The sequence below is a fragment of the Mesoplodon densirostris genome, chromosome 9, assembly GCF_025265405.1.
Source record: "Mesoplodon densirostris isolate mMesDen1 chromosome 9, mMesDen1 primary haplotype, whole genome shotgun sequence".
Lineage (NCBI taxonomy): Eukaryota > Metazoa > Chordata > Mammalia > Artiodactyla > Ziphiidae > Mesoplodon > Mesoplodon densirostris.
In genome coordinates, this window is record NC_082669.1 from 60,809,212 (window position 1) to 60,836,253 (window position 27,042).

Genomic DNA, 27,042 nt, shown 5'->3' on the forward strand with positions numbered 1-27,042 from the left:
ATAAAAAGCAAGGAGTAGGAGGGGAGTGTTCCTGGCAGAGGAGACATATATATATATATATATATATATATATATATATATATATATATATATATATATATAATATACATATATGTATATATATGTGTATATATGTGTGTGTGTATGTGTGTGTGTGTGTGTATATATATATATATATATATATATATGTATATACACCCTAGCAGGGGGTGTTCTAAAACCTAAAGGCAAGAAGAGCCATACTGCGCTAGAAGAACAGAAAGAATTTCAATAAGGCAGGACCTGAAATACAAAGGGAAATCATAAGAGATGAGACTGGCTAGTAGTTAGGCATGGGACCAGATTATGCAGACACTTAAAGTTACATAAGTACCATGACTTCTCAAGTGAAACAGGACACAGATGTGTTTTCATCAGAAAAGTGCCCTGACTAGACATGCATCGTAGAAGGACCATTTTGAACTGAGAGAAGAGATTGAAAGAGAACTAGGTAACTAGACAGGATAGGTACGCTATTTCTGAGGCTATTACAGTAATCAGGGAAAGAGATGATAGGAAGTCTGTGCAAAAATCATGGCAACAAGAATAGAAGAGATGGCAAAAATCAAGAGATAGTTCAGATATCTTGGTGTTTGACTGAAAGCAGAAAGTGTAAAGAAGAGAAAAGGGTCAAGGACAGAACAATTGGCAGGCAGTGGTGTTGTGCCCTGAGACAACCATACTGGAAGAGCAGCAGGCTGGAATTACACAGGGAGTGAGATGAAGTTTTCCATATTGAACATGCGGAATTTGAGGTTTATGAGAAACATCAATATTAAACTCTCAATAAGAGAAGTAGATATATTGCCCTGAAGCTCAGAAGACGGGTCTGGCATAGAGCTGGTGACTTGAAAATCACCCTAGACAATGATAGCATTCAAGAGTAATGCTATCACCTGGCACAAGTATACGGAGTGGAAGGGAAGAGAGCCTACTTCAAAACCCCGAGGAATGCAAAGGGCAGAAGAACATGGACCCACAAAGAATTCTAAGATGTCATTACTTAAATTGCCCAGAAGCAGACCAAAGAAGAGGGTAGTGTCATGGAAAAGAACATTTGCTAAAGAAGAAAGTACTCATCAGCATCAACTGCTGTTTCAAAGTCAAGTCAGAAAAGGACTAAAAAGTATATTTTATGACAAGGAGGTCTTTGGTGACTTGGAGCAACTTACATAGTGTAGTGGAGACAAAAGCAGGATGCAGCAGGCTGAGGAGTGAGTGTTGGGTGAGAAAATAGACCAAGTACACACAACATTTCTAAAAGCTTGGGTGCTGAGTTGTTAGTGAATTTGCAGGGTCAACTGGGGCATGTAAAATTCCCTTTTAAGACTCTAAAATTTTTACTAAAAGGAAGATCACTGGTTTATTTTGGTTTCAAGGAAGGAATCTGTCCTTTTATGTGGGATTAAATATCCAATCATGGCCCAAGGGGAAAAGAGCTCTACCCAGTTTCAAATGGCAAAGGTATGGTCTTGTACCGTAAAGGTCCTCAAGTGACTATTTGTAAAGTTCTGGAAAAGAAAGTTTGCTCAATAAACATCTGGGTTACATAAATAATTGCATTAATCTCTAGAAGAAACCTAGATGCACAGAAAGTGACTTTATTTTTTTAAACTACTGCTAAAGTACTTTTTTTAATACTTTTTTTTTTTGGCTGAAGTACTTTTTCATTTACTTATTTATTTTTGGCTGCGTTGGGTCTTTGTTATTGCATGTGGGCTTTCTCTAGATGCAGTGGCGTCTCTTGCTGTGCAGCATGGGCTCTAGAGCGCAGGCTCAGTAGTTTTGGCACACGGGCTTAGTTGCTCTGCGGCATGTGCGATCTTCCCGGACCAGGGCTCAAACTTGTAACCCCTGCGTTGGCAGGCAGACTCTTAACCACTGCACCACCAGGGAAGCCCAGAAAGTGACTTTAGAATATGTGTGTGCTCTGATGTTACAGCTCAAACTTTGGGTTATTCTATCATATTTCTGAAACTGAGTTCCCCCCTAAAATCGAATTCCCCTGCCGAGTTTATGATTAGCCCCTATTCCCTTTCTTGTCCCACACCTGTTCCCCTCAAAATTGATGAGTATCAAAGAAAAGGGGGGATTGAAACCAAGCAGGACCCTAAGAGACACTCCCAGGTACATACGCCTTTCTGTTTATAGAAAAAGGCTTTAGTCTCATAGACCTTCCCTGAGTTCCAAAGAGCTGATTCAAACAGTTAAGTGAGGGAATGCAGAAACAAAAGAAAAGCAAGCCCAACATAATCTTTTCCATGATGTTAGCTTGAGCCAATACCTTGATTTATGACCCCAAACTGTTAAGATAACATCCTGTGGCTTCAACCAACTGGCCCCAAGCAGACTTAAAAATTGATAACACAGGAAGGGTCAACTGAGAACTGAAACTCCTGAACCATTACAAAGGCCCTAAACTAATAATAAAATGCCTCATCTACTGTTTCTGCTCTCTCCTAGAGGAAAGTTAAAGAATCACCAGACCAGACTAGGAACATATAGAATAATCATGACCCCTGAGGACAAAGGAAGTCATAAGGTTGCACCAAAAAGTCTGCAGCTGAGATCTTATCTGAAATCTGGGATCACAGAGACCACTCTTCCCCTTTTTCCTTTAAAAATCTTAAACCCTGGCCAGACAGCAAGATGGATTTGAGATGAGTCTAGGTCTCCCATCTTCCAGATTGGCACCTCCTTGACTAATAAACTTTACTCCAAATCAGACATTTCAGCTTGTTTGGCCTCACTGTGCGTTGGGCACATGAACTTGGGTTCAACAACAATTTCCATTGTCAAACTTTACAGTTGATTGCAGATTATGTGTTTTATCTACTTTATGGATCAAGCACTTTGCATCTGTAAATTTTGCTCTGAAATCTGGCCCTTTTCCAAATTGCTTCCTTTTTTGTCCAGTCAGGGCATGCTAGGAAGTTGCAAATTACAATCAAATCTCAATTTTCCAAACTAATGATTTTAAAGAGCAATAATGCATAATCCAAAATGATGGAGAATTCATGAACCATTTATCTCTGTAATGTATATTCATTAAACTTGACTCTAAGTATACCTCATATGGCATTCACAACAAAATGATAAAGCATTTCAATGGAAATGACTCAAGGGGACTTGCAAGGTTTTCCAATTTCTCTATTTCTGCTTCCAACTACATCCTATTGCTTCTATCACCTTTCATGTTCAGGTGACTCATGAAAATAAACTAACATACCATGATTTTTAGGATGCAGATGTTTCATCTACTCCTTGCAGCACTTCCTCATTATTGCTACCAATTTCTACAGCTATGGTCCTCTTTCTCTGTCTCTCTAAAAAGTTTCCTCACAAAAGTAAAGAGAATAGTAAAACAAACCCATATACCCATCACCCACCTTCAACAATGATCAGCACCTCTTTTAAAAATTTACTGTTTGTTCAGAGTTCCCTGGTGGCCTAGTGGTTAGGATTCTGGGCTTTCACTGCTGTGGCCTGGGTTCAATCCCTGGTCTGGGAGCTGAGATCGCACAAACCATACGGCGTTACCCGCCCCACCAAAAAAATTTACTGTTTATTAAGAAGTATGACTATTATCTCTTTAATACACTATAGGTTAAGAAAGAACATGATTACTATATATAAAATAGATAACCAACAAGGACCTACTGTATAGCACAGGGAACTATACTCAATAATTTATAATAACCTATAAGGAAAAAGAATATGAATAAATATATATATGTGTATAACTGAATTACTTTGATGTACACCTGAAACTAACATAACATTGTAAATCAACTATACTTCAATTTTAAAAAATCAGAGAAAACCCAAAAAATTTTTCTTTAATTAAAAAAAAAAGAAAGCACATGAATACTGGAACTAGAAGGAGCTTTAGATATTGTCTGTTCCAGCCTAGTCCCTCAGTAAGGAAAATGAGCAAGTAGGGACTTAACAAAGCACAGCACTGATGGATAATAAAGTAAGAACTAGACATTGTCCACACCTATCTTATTCCTTCTGGTGAAATCAAGACTACAGCCCTACTGCCTTATTCTTGGTACAGAATATTTCTCCCAATCCACAAACTACTAAATATTACTTTCTATGGTCTTACAAAGCATGAAGTTTTTTAAAGTTTGACCTATTAGCCACATGATTACTGAGTTGAATTTTGAAGAGTGAACAGCTCAGTGATGATTTGTAAGAAACAAAGGAAGTTCTTACCTTGGATGTTTAAAAAACATCCAACGTCCTGGTTAAAAACCAGGACGTCATCTAAGAATGTACTCAATATTTACTTTTTTTTAGAAAGATGATTTTTATAAAGGGATAACTTCAGCAGTTCCTGTATTCCTTTCACCACATACAGAGGAAGGTAATTATAGGTTAGACGGTTTCACTTTTGACCTTCTTGTTTAAGTAGCAGAAGATTTTAGAAAGTGAAAGTTTAGGGCTTTCATACAATATTAAGTTAAAAAGAGTGTGATGTTTTCCTCAAGAGTTCTCTTGTCCATAAAAACTGCTTTGGAGGATAATTCTTAGGAGGACCACTCACCCATGTCTGTTGCTAAAGATGTTTACTCAGAGTATTTTATTACATCAGAGGAGATGGAAACCCACAGCCTAAGGTCGGCATGTTCTACTAACAGAAGTGCCATTTCTTATCTCTGGCACTACCTGGTTCTTCTTGCTAATATTAACCAAATGACAGTTGTACAAGCACAAGTAATTAGTTTATGAGTGACAATAAGACAATGTTTTCCCTTTTGTATTTTTAAGAGACATCAAAATATCTCTTTAATGAAGCTGACTCTCAGTTGATTAATAGGAATAAAATGCTTGCATAAATAGAATTATGTGCATTTTTGGAATATAATTACAGACATGGGTAGATAGATAGGTAGATAGATGACAAGAGAGATCACTGTATATATATATATATATATATATATATATACACATATATATAAACCCAAACTAGAGAAACCAATTAAGATTCATAAAACTGCTCCCAATCAAGTGCGAGAACCAGGGATTTAACTATCAAAGCTTAACAGTGTAGTACAAGAAAGGCTTTGTATAAATAATGCAGATCATTTCTCTACCAGTTATGTCCTCCCTCACCCTTACTCTGACTCCCATCTGAGAAGCTCTGCATGTGGGTCACAACTGTGTGACCCTGTCACCCTCCCTTCCTCCTAATCTCTCTCCTTCTGCTCTATTACATGCACACACACAGCATACAGCCTGGATTAGTACTATCTACAGGCAGCAGAGAAAGCCCATATATAAGGCAGCAAATGATGAAGCTGAAGTAAGAAGCAGACATGAGTTGCCTGGGAATAGTGGAGAGATAGAATCACTTCAGCTCCTGATTCCATGTCCCAGCCCTGGCTGAGGCCCGGTGTCATTTTCTACACCTGAATCCCTTCCAATCATTTCTTCTCTTTTGCTTAAGTCAGTTAAAGTGGTTTGGCAGGGGTGGGTATCTTTTTCCCTCTTGAAGCAAATAATTCCTTAGCAGCCTGACAAATATTTGTCAAAGCAACCTACTCACACAGTGCAAACAGTTCTCAGTTTCACATTAGAAGGTTCATGTTCAAATCTCCTATGTTCTGCTGGCTGACTGTGACCTGGAGAAAGTTATTTAACCTCTCTGGGCCTCTGTTTGCTCACCTATAAATTGAATGAGCACCCAAATATTCAATGAGATAAAACACACATGAAAATAACCAGCAACTCAATAAGTGTTTGTTGAATTCATCAGAGTTCAGAGTGTGCTCTGCAAGTTTGCCGTTTCCATAATGCAGTTATGACAGTAAGCTTTGTGACAAGGGCATGAGATGGTTTGAATTCTGACCAACAGCTTTGGGAGACCTCAAGAACGTTGGGTCAATTAGTCAAGTTGTTGATACATAATGCTTCCACAGCAAGGATCCGGTAGTCTAGAGATATTCTAGAAAATCTCCTAGCAGGGTAAGCACAGAGTAAGTGCTCCAGCAGGCTTTTGCTGCTGCTCTTAATATCCACGGGAAGAATCTGAGCTACCCTTTGATAAATGTTCAAATACCAACTCTGACAATTGGACCCTGATCAGTTAATTAACTTTTATTAATGTGTGTTGTGAATACCCAATTTATATTCTTCAATAATAATGTGAACATGTAAAAAATCACCCACCATTGTAATTAGGTGGCTTAATATATTTATGAAGGAACTTTTTTATTATTATTTTAAAGAGCTCAAATTCTAACAAGATGAAGATGGACTTATGTTGGTTTTATGGGTTTTTGTTTCCATTATATGTTTCTAACAAAAAATTGGTTGCTTAAGCATATGTACCCGAAGGAAAAAAGTAATAACCCCACTGTGCCTTGTCACCTGACATACATAAATTGATGGTTAATATTCACACCTATGAGCAAAATTAGTATATGACAAAGTAAGAAAAAGTACATAATAATAATGGAAGCAATATACACATTTTAATTTTCTCCTATGGACAGAGATAATTTGGGGTTTTCACCTTGAAAAATTATAATGTTATTTGCAATTTATGTGAGATAAAATTTCAGAAAAGTGCCTCACTTTTTAATTATTATGCATTATTAGTGTCTTTGGGTTCCTGGAAATTGCTTTATAGTTTTGTGTAATTGCCAATAACAAGAGTTTGCACCATTAGTTACTTACTAAAATCTGAACATTTGTTAATTATACCTCACATTGCTGTACAAATGAATATTTTGTCAAATTTTTATTTAAATTTGCCATATGTGTAGATACTCGAATTTTACTTTTCAGTTAATATTTTCATTTTGACCCATTCTAATCAACTAAGATTGAATGAATGTGTAAAAGAATGACCAAGGAGATAGAGTTTCACTGAATGCCTACTAAGCCCCAGACTCTGTGGCATCCAGGTGCTTTCATTTACCTGGATAAAGAAGAGACAGGTCCTACTGCCAGGAGACTCAATGAAAGAGAAACAAGTATGTGAGTCAACAATTAAAATGCCATTCTGCTGTAATAAATGAAAATGAAAATTGTCATGGGGGCATAGAGAGAGAATAATCAATTCTCAGTCAAGTGGTTTCACACCTGAGCTTTGGCTTCTGAAGGTCCTGGGTCCAACCACAGCTCTCTGCCCCTCAGTAGCAGATGGAATAGCGCCTCCATCTTAAGATTGTTTTAAGAATTAAATGAGACAATGTGTGAAAGGCTTGCTTGGGCACAGTATGTCTGATGTAGAATGAGTGCTCCCTACCTGTTACTACCATTGTGAACTGGGCATTTGAGAGGTGTCTGAACTCCAAGCAAGCATCACAGGGGATTCCCATAGGAATTACCAGTGAAGAAAGGAGAGTGAGCAAGTCATAAAACCTTCCTCAGCTCTGGCCTCTGAAGTTCTAAATCCAAGTAAATCCAAGGAGTATTGGTAAGTTCACACTGGTTCAATAATTCTACAATGTTGATGTGTACAACAAACTCATGGTCTGCTTATTTAAACTGCACATCCAGGCCCCACCCAGGGCATTGTGATTCTTTAAGTCCAGTGTAGAGGCCTCAAATCATTAGTTTAACCCCATTTAAACAACAACAGATGAAGATGAGCTCTTAAGGCCATTCTAGCTTGATTTTACTACAAGTAACTAAGTTGCCATATATGACATGTAATTTAGCAGTCTTATTTTCCCTCTCTATCCTCCAGAATCAGGGGAAGCAACATACATATACCAAGAGTACTTACTATTGATTGAATTTAAATCAGCCAACTTGATGGCCTTTCTCTAGAATATTCACAAAATTTTTGAAAAATGAATCATAATCAGAAAGATGAGAAAGTTCCTCTTCTAGAACATATATCATACAGGTTTATTTGTTTAATGTGTGTTTTCCATTCTAAGCTGTAAATTCCATCGGAGCAGACAACATGCGGTAGCTCCACCAGCTAGCATAAATGCCATACAGTTAATCAAGGATTATTTTATTTTCAGGAAAATGGAAAATGCTTGCATTCCAGGAGGTAGGAGTGGTAGGAAAGTTGGAAGGAAGGGGTAGATTGGAGAAATATTTAGGAGTTAAAATGAGATTTACCAATCTGATGAGGAATTAAAGAATCTCAAGATTCAAGCCTACACTGTTAAATGAAGATGATGTCCCTAACTAAGAAAGCATGCACTTGGTGGAAAGTTAATTTAGTTTTGGATATTATGTGTTTGAGATGTCTATGGGAGATAATAACCAGTGAATAACCACAGATGTCTATGAATCCAAAATTCTGAGTTGTGGTAAACAGAATAATAGTCCCCATAGATGCCCACGATCTAATTCTCAGAACCTGTGAATACTGTCTTACGTGTCAAAAGGGACTTTGCAGATGTGATTAAAACTAAGGACCTTGAGATGAGGAGAGGAGACTGAATTATCCAGGTGGGCCCAATCTAATCCCATAAGTCCTTTAAAGTACAGAGTCTTTTTCCAGCTACAGAGAATCAGAGAGATGGCAGCAGGAGAAGAACTTGCTGGCTTTGAACACAGAGATGGGAAGCCATGAGCCAACGAACATAGGCAAATTCTAGAAGCTGGAAGAGACAAAGAAATGGGCTCTCCTTTAAATCCTCCTGAAAGAAAGCAGCCCTACCTACACCTCGATTTTAGCCCAGTGAGACCTCTGTGGGAATTCTGACCTACAGAACTGAAGAATAATAAATTTGTGTTGTTTGAAGCCACTAAGTTTTGGTAATTTGTTACAGCAGCAATAGGAACCTAATATCCATTAATGTCTAGGTTGAACATAAATATCCTTCAGATTTCTATATAACAGATAAAACATAATTTCCTCTCTTATTTAAAGCCTCTCCCTCTTACTTTCTGCAATTTTGAAGAAAGTGGTGTAACTGCAGTGCTCGGTATTTCTCTGTTGGCAATCAGTTCTATCTGTATCATTCCTCTCTCCTTGGGGACTGGAACCCATAAACTGGGCATCCCAGAGCTCCTTGCCAGCTGGTTTCTGGTGAGGTCTGCCAATGGGAAGACTGGTGTCAGAGTGGAAGTTAGGAAAAAGAAAGAAAGCCATGATTTTCCTTCTTCGGCTTGTCCAGCCACCTTGGCACTTAGCGCTCACGGGTTCTGGTACTGGTGGCGGCACCACCAGACAACTGCTGGCCTCTGCAGTAGCAGCACAGTGGTGCCAGCAGCCTCCAGTTGTAGGCACCAGCCACTCAGGCAGCAAATCCACCAGCCCCAGTGGGACTGCAAGCTGTTGGATGACTGCAGAGCAGTGGTGAGGTGGTGGCAGAAGCAGCATCACCACCAGAGTGAGGCTTGTAGGGTTTAGGTACCACTTTCTCCTTTGCTCCTCCAACCCTAGAGGCCGTAGTGATTTCCTGCAGTTACTAACCTCTGGGTAATAGCATCTTCCCCTTTTCTCTCCCTCAGCCTTTTCAACACATTTGTAAACAATTCCTTGCATTGCTTCCCTCTGTTTGAAAAGCTGAGAATGGTTCTGTTATCCTGACTAGACACTGATACAAATGCTTTTTTGCATCATGAAGTGGCAAATGAAACAAAATGACTGAATATTTTCTGAGCAGAATGTATGTGCACAAAAGCTTATACCTACACATGAACCTTAATATTTGCTCATAATGTGAACATAGGTGTAACATATACAACCCTCAGTTACCTAGTATGTCCTCACTTCAAATATTTTACTATTAAAGCAGGTTGTTATTGGGGAGAGAAAAGTACATGATTGGTTCCTCAGAATTTTCAAAGGCAGTGAAATAAAGATATTTAAACACAGTAAGAGGGTGAATGCTTATCATCACAGAGTTAGTAGTTTTAGATTAAATATCTATCTGTATGGAAAGGAAGAGAAAAATTCCTTCCACATGGCAGCAAGATCATAAAAACAATTTATCTGCTTAACTCAATTCGCTTTGAAAAAAACAGGACAAATGGAAAAGCCACTTCAAATGTATCCTTGTCTTGAATTAAAGCTGTATCAGGAAAGTAGGGCACACTGAGCATTTTCATTGTGAAAGTTGTGAAAACCCGGGGTTTCTCTTTGCACGTGTTGTGTTAAAACAGAAAGTTAACCGGCCCCGACACCTGTACTTGTCTTCCAAGAAAACGCAACTACGGTAAAGAGCCATCTTAAAGTACCATCCAAAGCAGCAACAGTTTCAACAATTTGATACGAGTGCTAAGTTCACAGTAGGTGCTTAGAACACTTTAAGGGGTCAAGGAAACCTGTTCGTAACAGAACAATCCACGTGCTGCAGGAGTAACCATCGACTGTCTTCATTTCATGCTTACTATGCACCAGAAACTTTGCTAAGCACTTAGCATCCATTTGCTCATTCACATCTTCCAATTGCCCCATAAGGCAAGTAGCATCACCAATGAACAAGCTGTGGCTCTTAGTGCTGAAGTAGTCATACAACCAGTTAGAGCTGGAGTCAGAGGTCAAACCAGTTCAGTCCAACTCAAATCTATATGCTTAACCACTTCTCTATACTTAACATATGAAGGGAAAATATCCATGCTCTCACCTTAAAAGTGTAGGGGTGGGAGGAGTAAATGCACAAAACAAGGCAAAATATGTACATAAACAACACCGTAAAACCCTCCTCACATCATGGTTTTTTTATTTTAAATTTTTAATTAGATATAAAAACATGCAACCTTTGTCACCATACAACACTAGAAGGGACACATTTTTAGTGGCATTTCAGAGATCAAGAGAGGTACCTCATCTAAAGAAGTGAATATTACCTTGGGTCTTCAATGTTATTATATTAATGGTGTCTAATACCTTCTGAGAAAATTTCCCTAACAAAGACAAAATGAGTTTTTATAATTGATTCAAAGCATTCTAAAAACCCTCCATTTTCTTTTGCTTTCTGGATACAAATGTTATCTGCCCTTAAAGCAAGAAAACCCTCATTTGGCCAGACCACCCCTGGTTACCCTAAAACATCAAAGAGGAGTATTTTGAGTGAAACTTAAATCATAATATCATTCTTGTGTGTAGATCTATAAAGTTAATTCTCAATTCTCTCTTTATACAGCCTAGTTTTAATGGACTTACACAGGAAACTAAGGTTAATGATGATTCAACTCCAGTACTCTTATCTTCTTGTTTATAAATCATTTCTGATTTTTGTTTGTAACAACAGCAGAAAAAGCCATAGTTTCCTCCTATCTCATGTGGCACAACCCACAGGAAGTAATAAGAAGTACTCATGCCAGGACCACAGACTGTTTAGCTCTGTACTAAGATTAAAAGCCATATTTCTACCTGAGATGGTTTCCTTATTTCATTGTTACATAGCCTACAGGAGCAGACGTGGTTGACCCTTACCTGCCAGTCCTGCCTTGTCTTGCACCCCGTCAGCCCCTCAGCCCACATGCAAATCCCAGGCCTGGGAGTCTTTCTCTCGGTCCTGCCTTAGGGCTCTGTGTCAGGATAACTCCCATTCATTCTTCATGTCTCATATTAGCCATCATTTACTCTGGGAATTCTTCCATGGTCCTAGCACTAGGAGGGTTATCCCTCTTTAGAATCAGTTACTTTTTCTTCAAAAGAACTTGTATATTTACAACTAGGGGTATTGTGAAATAAACATCTGTTTACTGCCTATCTTCATTCTCTGTAGTCTCCACTGGGAGAGATACCATTTCGATTGTGTTTACCTCACTATCATCAGCACCTTGGACAGTGCCCAACAAGTAGTAAGGGCCCCAAATGATTTGTGAAAACTTAGGATCTGAACTCCATCAGCTACAAGGCAGAGCTATAATTGCCCTGAGAATTTTCCACTGGGAACCCGGGGGGACAGGTGTGTATATCTTCCAAGCAGGATAGCATAGAGCCCTTCCAACCAGGGCCCTTTAGGTCCTCCTCATTCTCTTGGGGCCTTCCTCTTGGTGGTTTCCACCCTCTAGGAGCCCCTAAAGCCCTTCCAAAGCAGAACTCTGAAGTAAGACTCATCTTAACTGCTCCCTTCCTATGCTTTCATTTCCTCAGTGGTCTCCTTCTTTTTCTCTTAGGGACCTAACACCTGAGGTATTAGGTTATGAGAAGAATATTTTCCAGGTTCTTTATTCACATCAAAGAGTAAATCAGTAGCAGGATGAAGAGATGTTTCTTATGTATATTTGCAGTTAGCAGCATCTAAATTGAAACATCTGGCATCGGCCACGAAGAACAGAAGATTCTCCAAAGAATAGAGACAGGACCTTCTCTATGGGGGTGGCCAACCATGCCTCCCCAACCTACAGAACCTCAAGGGAAAGGGAGGCACTCAGGCCCTCACACCACCACATGAAGCCCCGTCTAGTGCTCTGATGCTTTCTCTCTTCTAGGGACTACGTCTACCACATCCCTTCATCCCTCAGCTGATTAGACTTTCAGTGCTGGACTTGTAGGCTACATCCCACAATAACGCCAGCAGGATTACAGGAACCCTGACTTCAATTGCTGTCATTTCCTTAGTCAGCCGAAGTTTCAAAAAAAGAAAATTTACTAAGATCCAAAAGAAAACAAAACAAAAGGACAAAATGATAAAGCCTAGATATAAAAGTTTAGAATTGTCTAGGTCAAAATTACTTTTAAACTCTGACCTAAGTGCTCAGTGCCATGGGCCAACTGAACCACATTCTCTGCTCATCCATTTCAGATGCCCCCCCTCACCTTCTTTCTTCTGCTTTATCCAGAGGAGTTTGGTCACTTACCAAAGCTGGTAGGTAGAACTACTTCCCAGGAGTATTTGGTGCATGAAAAATTTATCTTCTTTTCCCATAGTGTGATTTATCTTTCAGTTTTGCTACATGGCCAATAAGCGTTGGGCAAATAGCAGACCCTTACAATACCTGTTAAATATGATTGGATGAATAAGTGAATGAGTGACTTTGACTCCTCAATTGAAATGTTCTTCTGTTTTCAATTCTAGAAATCTTAGGCTTCTCCCAGACCAGGCTCCTCTATCCAGATTTCTGTCCCACACGTTGGCTATTTCCCATCGACTCTATTTAAAGTCTCCTCAGGGACTCAGCTCAGGAAAAAACTTTAGCTTCCTCGAGCTTATTCATGAAGGTGTTCTGAAATCCCAAAGTCACCTTAATGTTTCTTATAAAAACTGCAAACTTAGAGTGACAGTAATATCTAATCAATGTCTAGTGATGGAATTAACTGGCAATGTGTCAAATAGTTAATTGAGTTACTCTGCATAAGATATATGCATTTTAATTATGTTTTAGAAACAGCGGATACTTACCCTTCATGGTCCATCTAAGTAGTATTCAAATCATAAAGCTCCAGGGCTTATGCCCAGATGTGTCTTCCCTGCCCAGCATCCTTGCCCAGATACAGAGGAAAAGGAGGAGGCTTTCACTATCCAAGAGCTTCTCTCCCCCACCTTTAGCCAAAGGTTCCATCTATTTTACCTGGCTCCTAAGATTTCCTTTGAACAAAGAATACATGGAAAAATAAAACAACAACAACAGCAACATGAAAACCACTCGTCAAACATTAGTGACTTGTTTCCAAACAGACTGGTAAGAAATTGTGAGGTTGAAGGTCCTCCCATACTTCATCACACCCAGTACTCATCACAGTCAGAAACTGAATCTTAGAGCTAGCCTTATATTCATGACTTAATGAAGAATTTAAAACTTTATGTTCCCAAATTTTTGTCACACAAGTAGATCAGAAGTTGTATTCCAGTTACTGTCTACTGGATCTAATTCTAGGATCTGCAGATTAAGTGATGCTTATATACTATATAAGTCCACGTAAGACCACTCCCTATGAATATGTTTATGCCAATTATAATTTTTCTCCAGTTATGTTTTCTCACCTATTCTATTCTTTGTGGAAAACTGATTTTCTCTATCACTTTCAGGGGTGGAGTCTATTCTGATGATCACAGAGGACGGAACTGAGTGTGATTTTTTTAAAAAATTTACAGCAAAGTGACACTGTTGGAAGGAACACATAAAGGAAAATTTATTGCAGTTTATTACTTTTCCTTTACAATGTAATTTCACAAATCTTCCTTCTCTAATGATAAGAAAGCAAATCATCAGTGATCGTCACTAAAACTTCTTCCAGCAACATCATGCAGAACTCTTGAACTCATGCAGCATATGGATATTGGAAGATGAGCATTACATTTGATTGAAAATACACGATCAGGGCTTCCCTGATGGTGCAGTGGTTGAGAGACCGCCTGCTGATGCAGGGGACATGGGTTCGTGCCCCGGTCCGAGAGGATCCCACATGCCGCGGAGCGGCTGGGCTCGTGAGCCATGGCCGCTGGGCCTGCGCGTCCGGAGCCTGTGCTCCGCAACGGGAGAGGCCACAACAGTGAGAAGCCCGCATACCGCAAAAAAAAAAAAAAAAAAAAAAAAAGAAAATACACGATCAGTTCTTTAAACATATTTAAATTCATTTAATTTAGGATTGATTAATATAAGCATTGTTTGGGTTTTATCTATAATCTCCTTGGCAATAATCCTGTTTCAATAGTAACACAAACTTGTATTTTACCCTTGTGCATGCGTGTGAAATTATAACAACTTTTGTAATAAAGTTTACACATCATTTGCACATAACTTTCATTTTTTATGAGAATTCCAAGCTAGAGGTTTCTTCTTTTAATCATTTACTATTTTGCCACTAAATACGTAATTCACATCTCCCCTCAAATAAAGAAAACTCAACAGAGCCTTTCCTAACGACTCTCAAGAGATATTGAAATCCACATGATGGTCAGATCTTTGAATTTCAACATGTACTATTAAGGGAAAGATAATGAAATACTTCACAAATGTCACCTTGGATATAATCCCTGTGTTGTATCAGCATAAATCCATTCATACTTAACAAATCAGTATTCTTTTTTTTGGAGATAATTATATATTTATAAAGCATTCTTATTTAAAGTTACAAAAGAAATGGTGATTTTACAACAGGGAAAATAATTACAAGAAATTCAGATTTTATTACATGCTGTGAAAAACAAAAATGATCCAATTTTAGCTGACTATGGATTTATTGAAGTCAAGTAATAAGAAGCCTGGTTCAAGAACACTAGATCATAAAGAAAAAGTATATCATCGTTATGAACAGGAAAGTAAAAGGGACATAAATGTAATTATCTTCTTTTGTTCATTTGTTTCAACTAGTTAAGTTAGCTGTGGTCAGTCAAAGTGAAGTAGGACAATAAGCAGATGAAACATTGTCTAGTTAGCTATCCCCACCCAAAAAGAGGGCCTTGCTGTCAGTTGAGCTGCAAGTACATATGTTTTTTACTACATCTCTTTTTAATATGATTTTTTAAAAAATAAGGGAGTTTATAATCTGGTGTTAGCACAATAGTTGCCTATGGGTTGGGTGGTGCTTGGTAAGGGGCACACCTGGGGCTACCAGGAACTTGTAATATTCTATACTACATCTGAGGCATTAAAAAGCTGTACACTTATGATTTGTGACAATTTATATATTATATTATTCTTCAGTACAAAAGTTAAAAAATAACTTTCCATTTAGATACCACTATGTCTAGAATAGGAAATGGTGAAGATTTCATGAAATTATAATTATTATTTCAACTCATCCCAACATTTTTTATTTATAACTAATTTTTTTGCCCCCTAGGAAATTTTCAGATATCTAAATCAAAGACTAAACAAACTAAGAAAGGTAGCATTAAAATGTGCCTTTAAAATGATCTGGTTTTGTGTTCTTAAGTTTATCTTCTGTAGAAATGATGTATACAGTGTAAAAGGGAACTATCTGGAAAAAGTAGACATGATTTGAAAGTGTGGATGATATTTGTCTAAATATATGAAAATATTTTATTGAGTTTACCACCTTTCAAGAATATAAGAAACATCAGTATATTGTATTTTAAAACATCTATCACATTAAAAAGTGTAATCAAGCATTTTGAGTTGTACAAAGTTCAATCAATATATAAGAAAATAAAGCAAGTGATGTACATGGAAGAAGGTTAGTTCTCACAAATTTTTCAGTCCTTTAATGAAAATTCACCAACTCTCTCTGAATAGTTGAAAGGATGTTAACACTGAAGAGGTTGTAGATCTATCCTCTTGCTTCCAAAGGGCACATTGAGGACCAGTGAGTAAATGGAAGGAGGCAGAGACATTTGGGGAGGGCAGAGGAGACATAGCATTAATTATATTAGTCTCACAAGAGGATCAATCACGTTGGTGAGCAGAGAGGTCCCCTATCACTGGAAATGTTCACCCATATTAAGAGTAGTTGTGTTCGCTTCCTATGGCTTCTCTAACAAATTACCACAAACTTTCTGGCTTAAAAGACAACAAATTTATTATCTTATAGTCCATTAAGTCAGAAGTCTTACTAAGCTAAAGTCAAGGTGTTAGCATGGCTGTGATTTTCCTGGAGGCTCTATGGGAAAATCAATTTACTTGCCTTTTCTAGCTTCAAGAGGTCAAGAGCATTCCTTGGCTTGTGGCCCCTTCCTTTATCTTCAAAAGCCAGCAGCATAGCATCTCAAAGCTCTCTCTCTGGCTCTGACACTTCTGCCTCCCTCTTATAAAGGCCCTTGTGATTCCACTGAGCTCACCTGCATAATCCAGGAAAACCTTCTCAATGTCTTAATTTAGTCACATCTGTACAGTCCCTTTTGCTATGTAAGTTAACAGAGTCAAGGGTGTTGAGGATTATAATGTGGACATTTTGGGGAAGTCATTATTCTGCTATCACAGTGCTATATTAAAATATATACGGGGGAGGCTAAACCAGATTGCTAAGATTCCTTCCAATGTTTATATCCACTAAATAAGACAAAGAAGCCAAATATTTGTTACAACGGTAGCAAAAGAAATTGACCATACAAAAGACCTGATTCTCTCCACTCTGGAGACTATTACTATCTTGCTGTATGTCCACTGGAGATGGCTGGATATTTTAGCTAAAATGCATTGTTCAGAAGAAGTTCAAGCTTCTTTTGTGAACAGTGACCATATCCTGACTAATCCAAGACAAAAAAAGTACTAGCAAAACCTTGCTGGAAAGTGTGTGACTGATAAGTTGGAGAGGGTTGGCAATTATGCCATAACCACCCTGTAGCTGCTCCAGGATGGTGCTTTCTCAAGGGTTACAGTGGCCAGTGATCAGGAAATTATTGTCTCTTTTTCAAAAGAAAGAAAAATGAGAGTGAGAAAGGGAGAAATGGTGTGTGAACCACTATTTTTCCTCCTTACGACACACTCCTAAATAGGAAGGGAATGGTCAAGTTCCTAACTTGTAATTCGTTTCACAGAAGCTATTAAATATGTGCCAATGAAAAATATGGCTCGACTAACTCAGGTATGAATTTCATCCATTTACATATAGCCAATCTTCAGCCTCTTGTGGCCTTTAACAAAAGAAGTTCAGAAATGGTTACATGGAATAAAGCACTCTGCAATTGGGAATAATAGGAAGTATTAAATTACACTTGAGGCAACTGACCAAAGGATCTTGGTAGAATTGAAAGTAAGAAGGATCACCATGAAAACAGTGGCCACTTAATCCAGTAGAACAGTATGCATTCTAAAAGATTCTGACTAACTACTTGGGAAAAAAATTCTCTAAGGAAAAGTTTTCTTCTTGGAGCTACCAGCAGAACCAAAGGGAACATATTTATACCAGTTTCTATTGAAATCCTTTTGTTTTCTATTGAAATCAATAATAAACCAGAAGCTGTGCTTAGCTCTGGGGATATAAGGACAATGGCAAACACGACTCCAAGGATCTCACATCTCATGGCGAAATGGAGACCAATAAACAAACACAATTCAGTGATTATCAAGGCAAGCAATGGATGTGACTAGAGCCTGAAAAAGAAGCACTTGACCCACGAGATAAGGGAACTTCGTGTAGACTCATATGAGGACCCAACTCTTTAATTAAGGCTGAAAGAATATATATGTCCCAAAAAATGATGGCAAAAAGAGGATTTGTAGCAGACAGAACAGCATGGGCAATGACATAAAGGTCTATAAACACCCATCATAGTCAAGAGCTTTGAGTAGCTCAGTATGGCTGGACCATAGGATCAGGTGGGAGAAAAGAGTTAAAGCTGAAGAGGTAGGTGGGGGCTAGATCATGAAGACTCTTAGATACAACCCAAGGACTATGAACATGTTCAGATAATAAGAAAATACGTAGTATGGACATCTCTTTGTCTCTTGACTTCACATTTAGATGAAGCAAATCAACGGGGAGGGTCAGATTTCAATGAGCCTCCTCCATCCCCTCCATCATTCAATAAGGCGTTCAATAGTTATCTTCTCTTTAGAATATGGTATTTATATCATTCACAAAGAGGAAATGCATATCACCTTTGCTTGCCAAGGAAAATGTTAGGGAATATAATTATTCATAGCAAAATGGAGATCTGAAAAGGACACATGTGGGGGGAAATTGACGGTATTTTTCTGTCACTGGGAGGTAATATGAGACAAATGAAGTGCTGTGTAATAGCTGTGGGAAAGAGGGCAGGGGAAGAACACTGGTAGGAGGTGGGTTCTGAATGGAGATACGGGGGAAGTTTTCAATTCTGAGCTAGAGATGAATGTTATGTGTGGATGGTGGACAGAGAAGGAACCTGCATGCTTGGGTGGGGCAGCAGACAGTACGGGGTGTTTCTCACCATTTGCAGGGGCCTGTGCCTCTGGAGTTCGAAGTATATGCCGGCATTTATACAGGAACCAAAAAAGATGCTGGAAGAAAACGGTAACCATGCTAATGAAAGGAATAAGGATCAAGGGCAAGAAGAATAATGGGGAGGGAAAAGATTGTTTAGAAAAACAAAACAAAATAAATTGGCAGTACGCGTTTCAAGATAAACTATATTCTGCCTCTTACACCCACATGAAAGTGAAAGCAAACTTGCCAAAAGGAATCTGCCAATTCTCAAAGCAAAAAATTGGCAGCCCTAATTATACTTGCTACAAATGAACAAAATGAATACTCTCCAGGAATCACGCTCAAGACTGTCCAGTCTAAACTCCTAAGGGGCATCCCTATAGTTGGAGGGTCTATACTTTATTATTTATATATAGCCTGCTTGCTTTCACAACAGACCTAAGTCATCTAAAATAAACTTTATACATTAAAACAATAAATATAAATTTAAAAGAATGAAAGTCATGGAAAATAAAATTAAAATAAGAGCTAGACCGGGAATAGGAGATGAGTAGGGGTGAGGACATCATGCTGCTTTGAAGGCCAACGTCAATCCCCATCACTTGTGAAGCACACATTTGTCTCTGGGTTTCCCAACAGCCAAAGAAGAAAGTTAGCTATATAGCTTTCTTTACATGTGAAGGAAAACTACACTATCAGTTTTTTAGAAGTTAACACTTAAATTTTAGGTATCAAATTTGAATGAAGGAAGCATTTAGTTCCATGCATGTTATCAGGGGTCCATTTCAGGAAAAGTAGGATCATTAGTGAATATTTTAAAAATCCCTTTCCATTTTAAATACTGTATAATATTCCTTTGCATTTTTTGTCTTCAATAAGCTAACAATGTCTTAGCTACAACTGAGAATGCTGTCTAACTATGATGTAATTCATCTTTCCACAGTTTCTTTTCATGTCCAATAAGTATTTCCAATGCAAGAGAGACTCTGGAACTCGGTGCTTTATATATTCCTATTATCATCATAACTCTACACTTCATGAGAACATATCAAATATTTAATTTCTCTCTCTAGACCTTATCCACTAAGTAAGCCTGATTTACAAAATCTGTCTACAAAAGGCTGCCACCCATCATTTTATAGGAATTACCTGGAACACTATATTTGTTAAAACCAAAAGACATTTTCAAACAAAGTAGCATTTTTATTTCAATTTTGATTCAAATTATTTTCTACAAAATATGTACATATGTACTAAAGGATTATTCTGCCAATGTGTATTTTGACAAACCAAATTCATACTGAAATACACTTCATAAAGTTATTCAAAATATATATTACTCTTCTTGATCTTTGCTCCCAGTACAGCCTTAATCCTACTGACATCTCAAACCCTATTAATATTTAACACATGGAAAGTATGTATCTTAGTGCATATACATTATATAACAAAGATTTCACAGCTGCAACTAAGGCTAAGTTTTTTTTTAAAAAACTACAAATGATTAAGTTCTATGCTAAATACCATCCCCGTTTAGCCTACACATGATGAAAATACGTTTTATTTTGTTTCCAAAATATAGGGCAGAAACCTAAAATAGAGTTTATCTTAATTGTTAAGTCTAAAAGAAACAAATCAAGAGACTGACCCATCAAATTTTAATTGTGAAATAAATGTAGTATGAGCTAATAAAGTCACACATTATAGCACTCAAATACTTACTGGACTCTTCTTATCATGAAAACCTTCTGAAGTTATGGAAACATAAATTAAGTCCTAGGAAGTTGAGACTTATTTCAGAAAGCATAATGCCAACTACAAGTTTCCGAAATCAGTTAGTTGGGGGAGAGGAGAAATGGGTTGAAAAGGCAACTAGAGGACAGAAGACTGCTTAATACAATACTTGACATAAAGAAAACATGCATTGTAAGAATTGAAACTGAGTCTTCCTTACTGAAAACATCTGAAAGTTTAAACATAAAAGGCAGTATATGTATTCATGAATTAAAGAAGAGGAGGCAGATGACTTCTCTACGGGAGAGCATATCTTCATAATCATATTTGGTACATGAAAAGTGCATCAGTTTGATAGCATTTTTGGATGTGTTTAACATGTACTTATTAAGCATAAGGGAAATACATGAAATTATTATAGGCATTAGAAAAAAGAGCAAGGTTGTAACTGCACTCATTTCCTCATAAGGGATTCTCTGAATAGATGCATCCTCAAGGTAATTAACCTTTTCTAGAACTTCTTTCAGTTATACATATACACTGATAATTTTTAAAAGAGAACTTTATAGAATTTTTTAGTCCATTTAAAATGCTTGTTTGTATGCCACCTCCTTCAATTAGGTAATTCAGTCAGATATATAACTTAGAATAAGATCACTAAACAAAACAAAATAACAAGTAAACAGCAACATCCAAGGACCCTGATCTGTTGCTGAGATGAAAATCCCAAGAATTTCCTTCACATCAAATATTTCAGAGGAAGACAACAGACATTCCCAGAAACAGATATTCCTGGTGTCTATCTATAGTGTTCCCAGGAATAAGCACATCTTAAGAAGTATCACTCTAATAAGCTAACTGTGTACCACAGACAAAATAAAAAAACTATGATTATCATTAACATTTAATCACTACATATCCTGAATGATAGTCTTAATATTGACCACACACAGATTAAATAAACTGTAACAAACCATACTTGTCTCTAAATTTGAGATGATGTTTTACATTACTTAAGGTAACTAAGAATCTATTCAAATATATTTTTGACACTACAAGAGGATATTACTTGTTTAATTGAACTCAAACATGGTGGTAGAATAACTTTTAAGTTCCTGGATTGTAAGAAAGTTTTACCTTTAACATATCTGACAGTAAAGATTATAACGTAATATATAGGTAACTTCCTATACTTGAGCACTGGTAACAATGTGTGTATCTACATCTCTATCTATGTGTAAATACACGCACATGTGTGTATGATTTTTAAAGTCATCATTCATTCATATTATAGATCTGGAATATGGTGGGGGATAAATATCCTAAAATGTGGGAGGGTATAAATTTACTTTCTAAAATTGAAGACTTACCAATAAGCACTATGCAATACTCTCTGTCAATTTTCTTTGATCTATCCCTGGATTTAAAGTAACATAAACTATCTCAAATCAATTATTCACATCCTAATTAGGATGAAAAGCAATAAGCTATTTTTTTCATACCAAGTCACCAAAAAGAAGAGAGATGCAACAGATAAGACATTTGCATGTTTTCACTTTGAAGATAGGAACTGCATTTCACTCTAGGATTTTCAGTTTACTGATCTGTGAAAACTGCTTGGGAAAAAATGCTTTATTTATTTCTCAAGTATCCCATTGAGTATTTACTACAAGAGTTCCATATAATGATTCAATGTTTTCTAAATGAAATCCTTTGAAATAAAAGTGTATATAAATATAATCATTCCCTTTTTTACTGTTAAATATCACGTGTTCAGATTCTACAGACGTGATTTGAACATGACAAATTATACAACTGCTTTAAATATATAACTGAAGAATTATACCTATAAGACACTGACATGTTAAATTCATATTACCCAGGTGTATTTATATCAGAACTACCAAAGAAGAAACTCATTATAGGAAAAAGGAAGTGTGGTTTTTCTCCATTCTATAACAAAGTTACAAAATAGTCTTATTCAATAATTGTGTTATGCGCTACTTTTAAACAGCTCTACTAAAGCAGAAAAGTATGGATTAAAATAGGCAGAACACTCAGATTGAAAAAGTAAGAACCAAAGTTGAAATCATTGTAGAACTTAGTGAAAATGAGTTAAATCAATGAGTCATACCCCAATCCATAATCCCAGATAAACTGAGTTTCAGTGACTGGATATAACTAAGTCATTGACATAGAGGTCAATCTGAGACCATTCTGGGAACTAAGTTTGGAAAAAAATTACTGTCAGAGTAGCTATTTGTTTTAATAAAAAATAAATGACTGTATACTATGGATCTGTGAGTTTAATATTTGTACTGATAAAAAAATCAATAAATTTATGTTAACCTGAAAGTAACTGGGGGGGGTGTATTTCTGAATATTAAAAAAAAATGATGTATAACCAGCTTTTAGTTTTATGCTTTGCAACACATTAATGAAGAAGGCAAATATAAACTCATCTGGACCAGTGAACTATTACTTAAATTCTCAAGGGTCTATGGTCCAGAAGATAGTGACCTACTTCAATTTAGGGAGAAAGACTAAATGTTATGCAATGTGAATGCATTTCTGACTTAACAACCTGCCCGTGACAGAGAATGAATGAACATCAATTTTCACATACTGCTCATCTCATGTGAGAAACTTTTGAAACCTTGAAATAGTCATTTGAATTCCATAGCAAAATGTAAAAGAAGACAAAATAAATCAGGTTTAGGAAATTCCTACACAGACTAATTCAGATATTTTTAAATGATGCAAATGTAATTTAAGTACAGTCAAATGTGTAAACATCGGAGAGAACAGCGCAGTGAATCAAAGTGTGGAAGCTAGGTAAAAGTAAACGAATCTGTATTTTAGTGAAAACCAGCCCAATAATGAATAAGAATAGCGTCCTGTGGGTGTGAGCCTCTGGTCAGCCAGCAGGGCCGTGTGGGTTATGGGTTGTCTTCGTACATCCACATTCATATATCCAGTCCCTATGGGGTCCTCAGGCTCCTGGGAGATGAAGGAACATAATGGGGTGGCAGGGGTATAGGGTGGGAGGGAGGCAGGACACTTTTTGACCTTGTGACAGAAATTCCCTCTGCAAACCCTATAGATTTTGGAAGGTTAACACCACATTCTAACTAACTTAAATGGAACTAAACAATGTAAGGACTATGAAGTAATTCTCCCTTTACACTGTGAATGATTAAGGCACATACCCTGTAACGCACTACCCAATTCAGATTTCCACAACCAGAGAGGGTTTGGGAAGACAGCCACAGAGCTTATCAAAGGGTGGGAAAATATCTATGAGAAAGATGGAACATTCTAGGGTTTCAAGATGAAATGAGCTTAAAGAAAAATTTGAAGAATTTAAGACTGCTCTAAGGAAGATTCTGACAGCATGGGTTGTTAAACATTAAGGTGGTTTGCTGAGACTGCGGAAATTCTGATCCTGAGAATCTTTAAAAATAGGAAAGATTCAGACCAGCTGCTCAGAAACATTGAATGTGGGCTTTATGCATCTAAAACCCTTCAAGACGCTTCTAACCCTGTGAATTTAACTGTAAATGACAATACAAACAGTATATTCCATCTTACACTTTTGATTCAATACTAAATAGTTGCAGGGGGTTTGCAATGACCTACTTTGTACAATGCATGAAAGCATGTGAGGCAATAGTTTGTCACAGTTAGGAGTCCTAGTGATATCTCTGGGTACCTGCACTTTCTGATTTCAGATTTTTCATGCAAATCACATATAGCCCTTAATCACAGGTTTTTATAATATATTGCAGTTTTGAATAATTCATGCTAGTGAAACATTAAACCAGGATGGAAAGAACCGAAAAATGAATAAATAAAAATCAGACAACTTCAATTTTCCCTCTTTATATCATACAGAACTTAAAGTACTAGTTTTCACCTTACACTAGAAAAATCGTTCTTTAAGTTTACACCCTTAGTCACTTACTAAAAATCCAAAACTTTAAAAAATAAATCATGACTTTTTTTTCTTGAAACACATTTGAATCCTTTAAAAAAAATGATTTATAGTATGTACTAAGGGATGAACCGACAATATATTGAAGTCATAGATTCCGGTCAAAATCATTTAACAAATATACTTAAATCAAATAGTAAACTAAATTGAATAGTTTACTAAGTTAAATAGCAGTCACTCAAATTTGCACATGAATACATCTGTATATAGTACAAAAAACTGTCTAATTCATATTTTCACAAATAATTCTTTGGCTTTCCCTGAAGAACCTACATAGTGAAGCATTAGATTTCATCATATCGGGATCCAACACTTTTCCTTTTGCCCGGACCCTGATGCAAAATGTTTAGAGTTTATTTTCTTATAAAGTAAATGCAGCATTATTAAACTAATCCCAACTGATGACTTCATGAAGTATGGTTATAAAGTGCCACTCAAAACTTTCTATACTGACCAAATCAGCAGATTCATAACTCGACACAGCACACAGGAGCTACCTTCACAAGCCTGCACTTAACTGCATTCAGTAAATATTTGCATACCTAGCACTATAGATGCTAATGACTTGTGTTGAAAATACACATGTAAACACACACCCCTCGCTGTGTAACAGTCTGTCAATAAACTGTCTAAACAGATACAATATACCTATGGGCAAGGTAGCTTATCCATCACCCCCTCATTGTGCCAGGACAATATCTCTTTCTGTTTATGTTGATTTTGAACGTGCGTGTGTGTGTGTGTGTGTGTGTGTGTGTGTGCGCGCAGGTTACCAGAGAGGGAGATCCGTTCTTGCAGAGGGGCCCTCTGAAGACTCCTTTAATGCCCCGGTAGTGCCCATTGCTGAGATGTCTCGAACTGATGACCAGGTAACAAGCCATGTGGGTTCCGGGCGGGAGGTGTAGAGTCTCAACTCCTCACCAGGCGACCAGCCGTGGAAATGCGGGCTGGTTTTTCAGCAGCAACAGTGACTGCCACCTCCGGAGAAGAAGCGGCCAGCAGTAAGCAGGGGACGCTGCAGCCGCGCGTCCCCGCTCCTCGCCCAGCGCCGGGCTCCTGCTGCCGGCAGCAGCTGCTCTGACGGCGGCGGCAGCGGCAGCCACAGAGCACTTAGGTGACCCGGCGAGCCAGTCCACATGCTGCTCTGGCCAGGTGGCTGCTCAGCCGCGGACGGCGATATATATAATTTTAAGGACAACTTCCTGGGTCCGCTAGGGAATCAGCAACTCCTCCTCTCTTTCCCTCCCGCCCCCGCCTTCTCACCCAGTGCGCGCGCAGGGGATGCTCAGGCGCGGGCGCCCAGCGTCTGGCCCGGGCGTCCGCGGCCCTGCGGCGCCGCGAATCAGCAGCAGCAGCCTGTGCGGGGAGAGTGGCTGGGGGTCCTCGGAGCGCCAGATCGCTGCCCCGCGCTGCAGTGGCGGGGAGGGGGGCGGGGGAGGCGACGGGGCAGGCTGGGCTGAGAGCTGAGAACTGGGGACGCGGCGACTTGTGAGTGAGAGCTGTTAGCGCGACGGCTCGGAGCCACCGGGGAGGCGAGGGGGCACGCCCGTGGCTCGGCGTGGAGGTGACAGCTGCGGCGGCGGAGGCTGGAAGCTCTCGGGGCTGCGGGATGCGAAGCCCCAGCATCCAGCCATCAGCCGCCCTGGCCCCCTGGTCCCTCCACCCGGTCTCTGGGCCAACTTTGCACTGTGCTGCGGCGGGCGGGATGACGGGAGGGCGCGGTGGAGGAGGTGCGCGGGAGGAGAGCCTTCTCTTTACCGTCACTCCCGGCTCGCCTTCAGCATTTCTGCCGTACTCCGGCTGACGGCGCCGCAAGCGGAAACAACAGCTCCCCAGCGGGCTGTAAAGGTGTGCTGTGCAGCCCCAAACAGGGCAGACAGATGAGACGCGCTAGAGTGGGTAGTGGATGGAGGAGGAAGCAAGTTTTAGAAAGAAAACTTGCATAAGGAATAAGATGAAACATGTATACTTGTGCCTTTGTTTTTTCCTATCTATCATCTCTCTATCCTTTTATCATCTATCTCCAGAGTTATAAACATTCGCTTACAAGTCTTTGTTTCCTTAAAGAGGCAGATATTTTTGGTCTATATAGGACATTTGTGTCTTCACAACCCCCAACAGTCACCCTTCAGAAGTGTCGTTTTTAATGGACTTTATGTCATTTACTGCAAATAAAGCCACCAGGGAGTGAGCTGCACTGAGAAGTAAAGACGTGCAGAAATGTGCTCTGAAAGGAGAAGGAGGCCCTCACAGCTGACCTTACAGGGTTGGGTGTAACCTCTCTCACCCCCCTCACCTGGTCTGTGCTGGGAGAAGATGAAAGGTCACCTCCCTTCTTTTGCTTTAGCACTGGAATTAATTTCATTCCTCTCCCCAGTTTTCTCTTCTAACACAATCCCCATTTGCATCCTGGTTGACACTGAGGACCTCTCACAAATGACAGAAACCAGTAAAGCAAGCATGTAATTAGAATTCTCCTATTCAGGCAACTCATAAAACTCTTAAGCAAAAAATAGTCCAATGAATACAACTTTTGTAACTACCTAATAAAGGCTCGACTCTCTGTTTACATTATTACGATAGCTTA

General features: G+C 38.5%; 1 protein-coding gene across 1 annotated transcript in view; it reads right to left on the minus strand.

The window, feature by feature from the left end:
• ZNF804B (zinc finger protein 804B) overlaps window positions 1–25,336 on the minus strand; it is a 505,006-nt gene extending 479,670 nt beyond the window's left edge. Inside the window, exon 1 of the mRNA XM_060108743.1 lies at window positions 25,229–25,336. Coding sequence (XP_059964726.1) covers window positions 25,229–25,336 — 108 coding nt within the window. The remainder of the gene's footprint in view (window positions 1–25,228) is intronic.
• Between the last annotated feature and the right edge of the window lie 1,706 nt (window positions 25,337–27,042).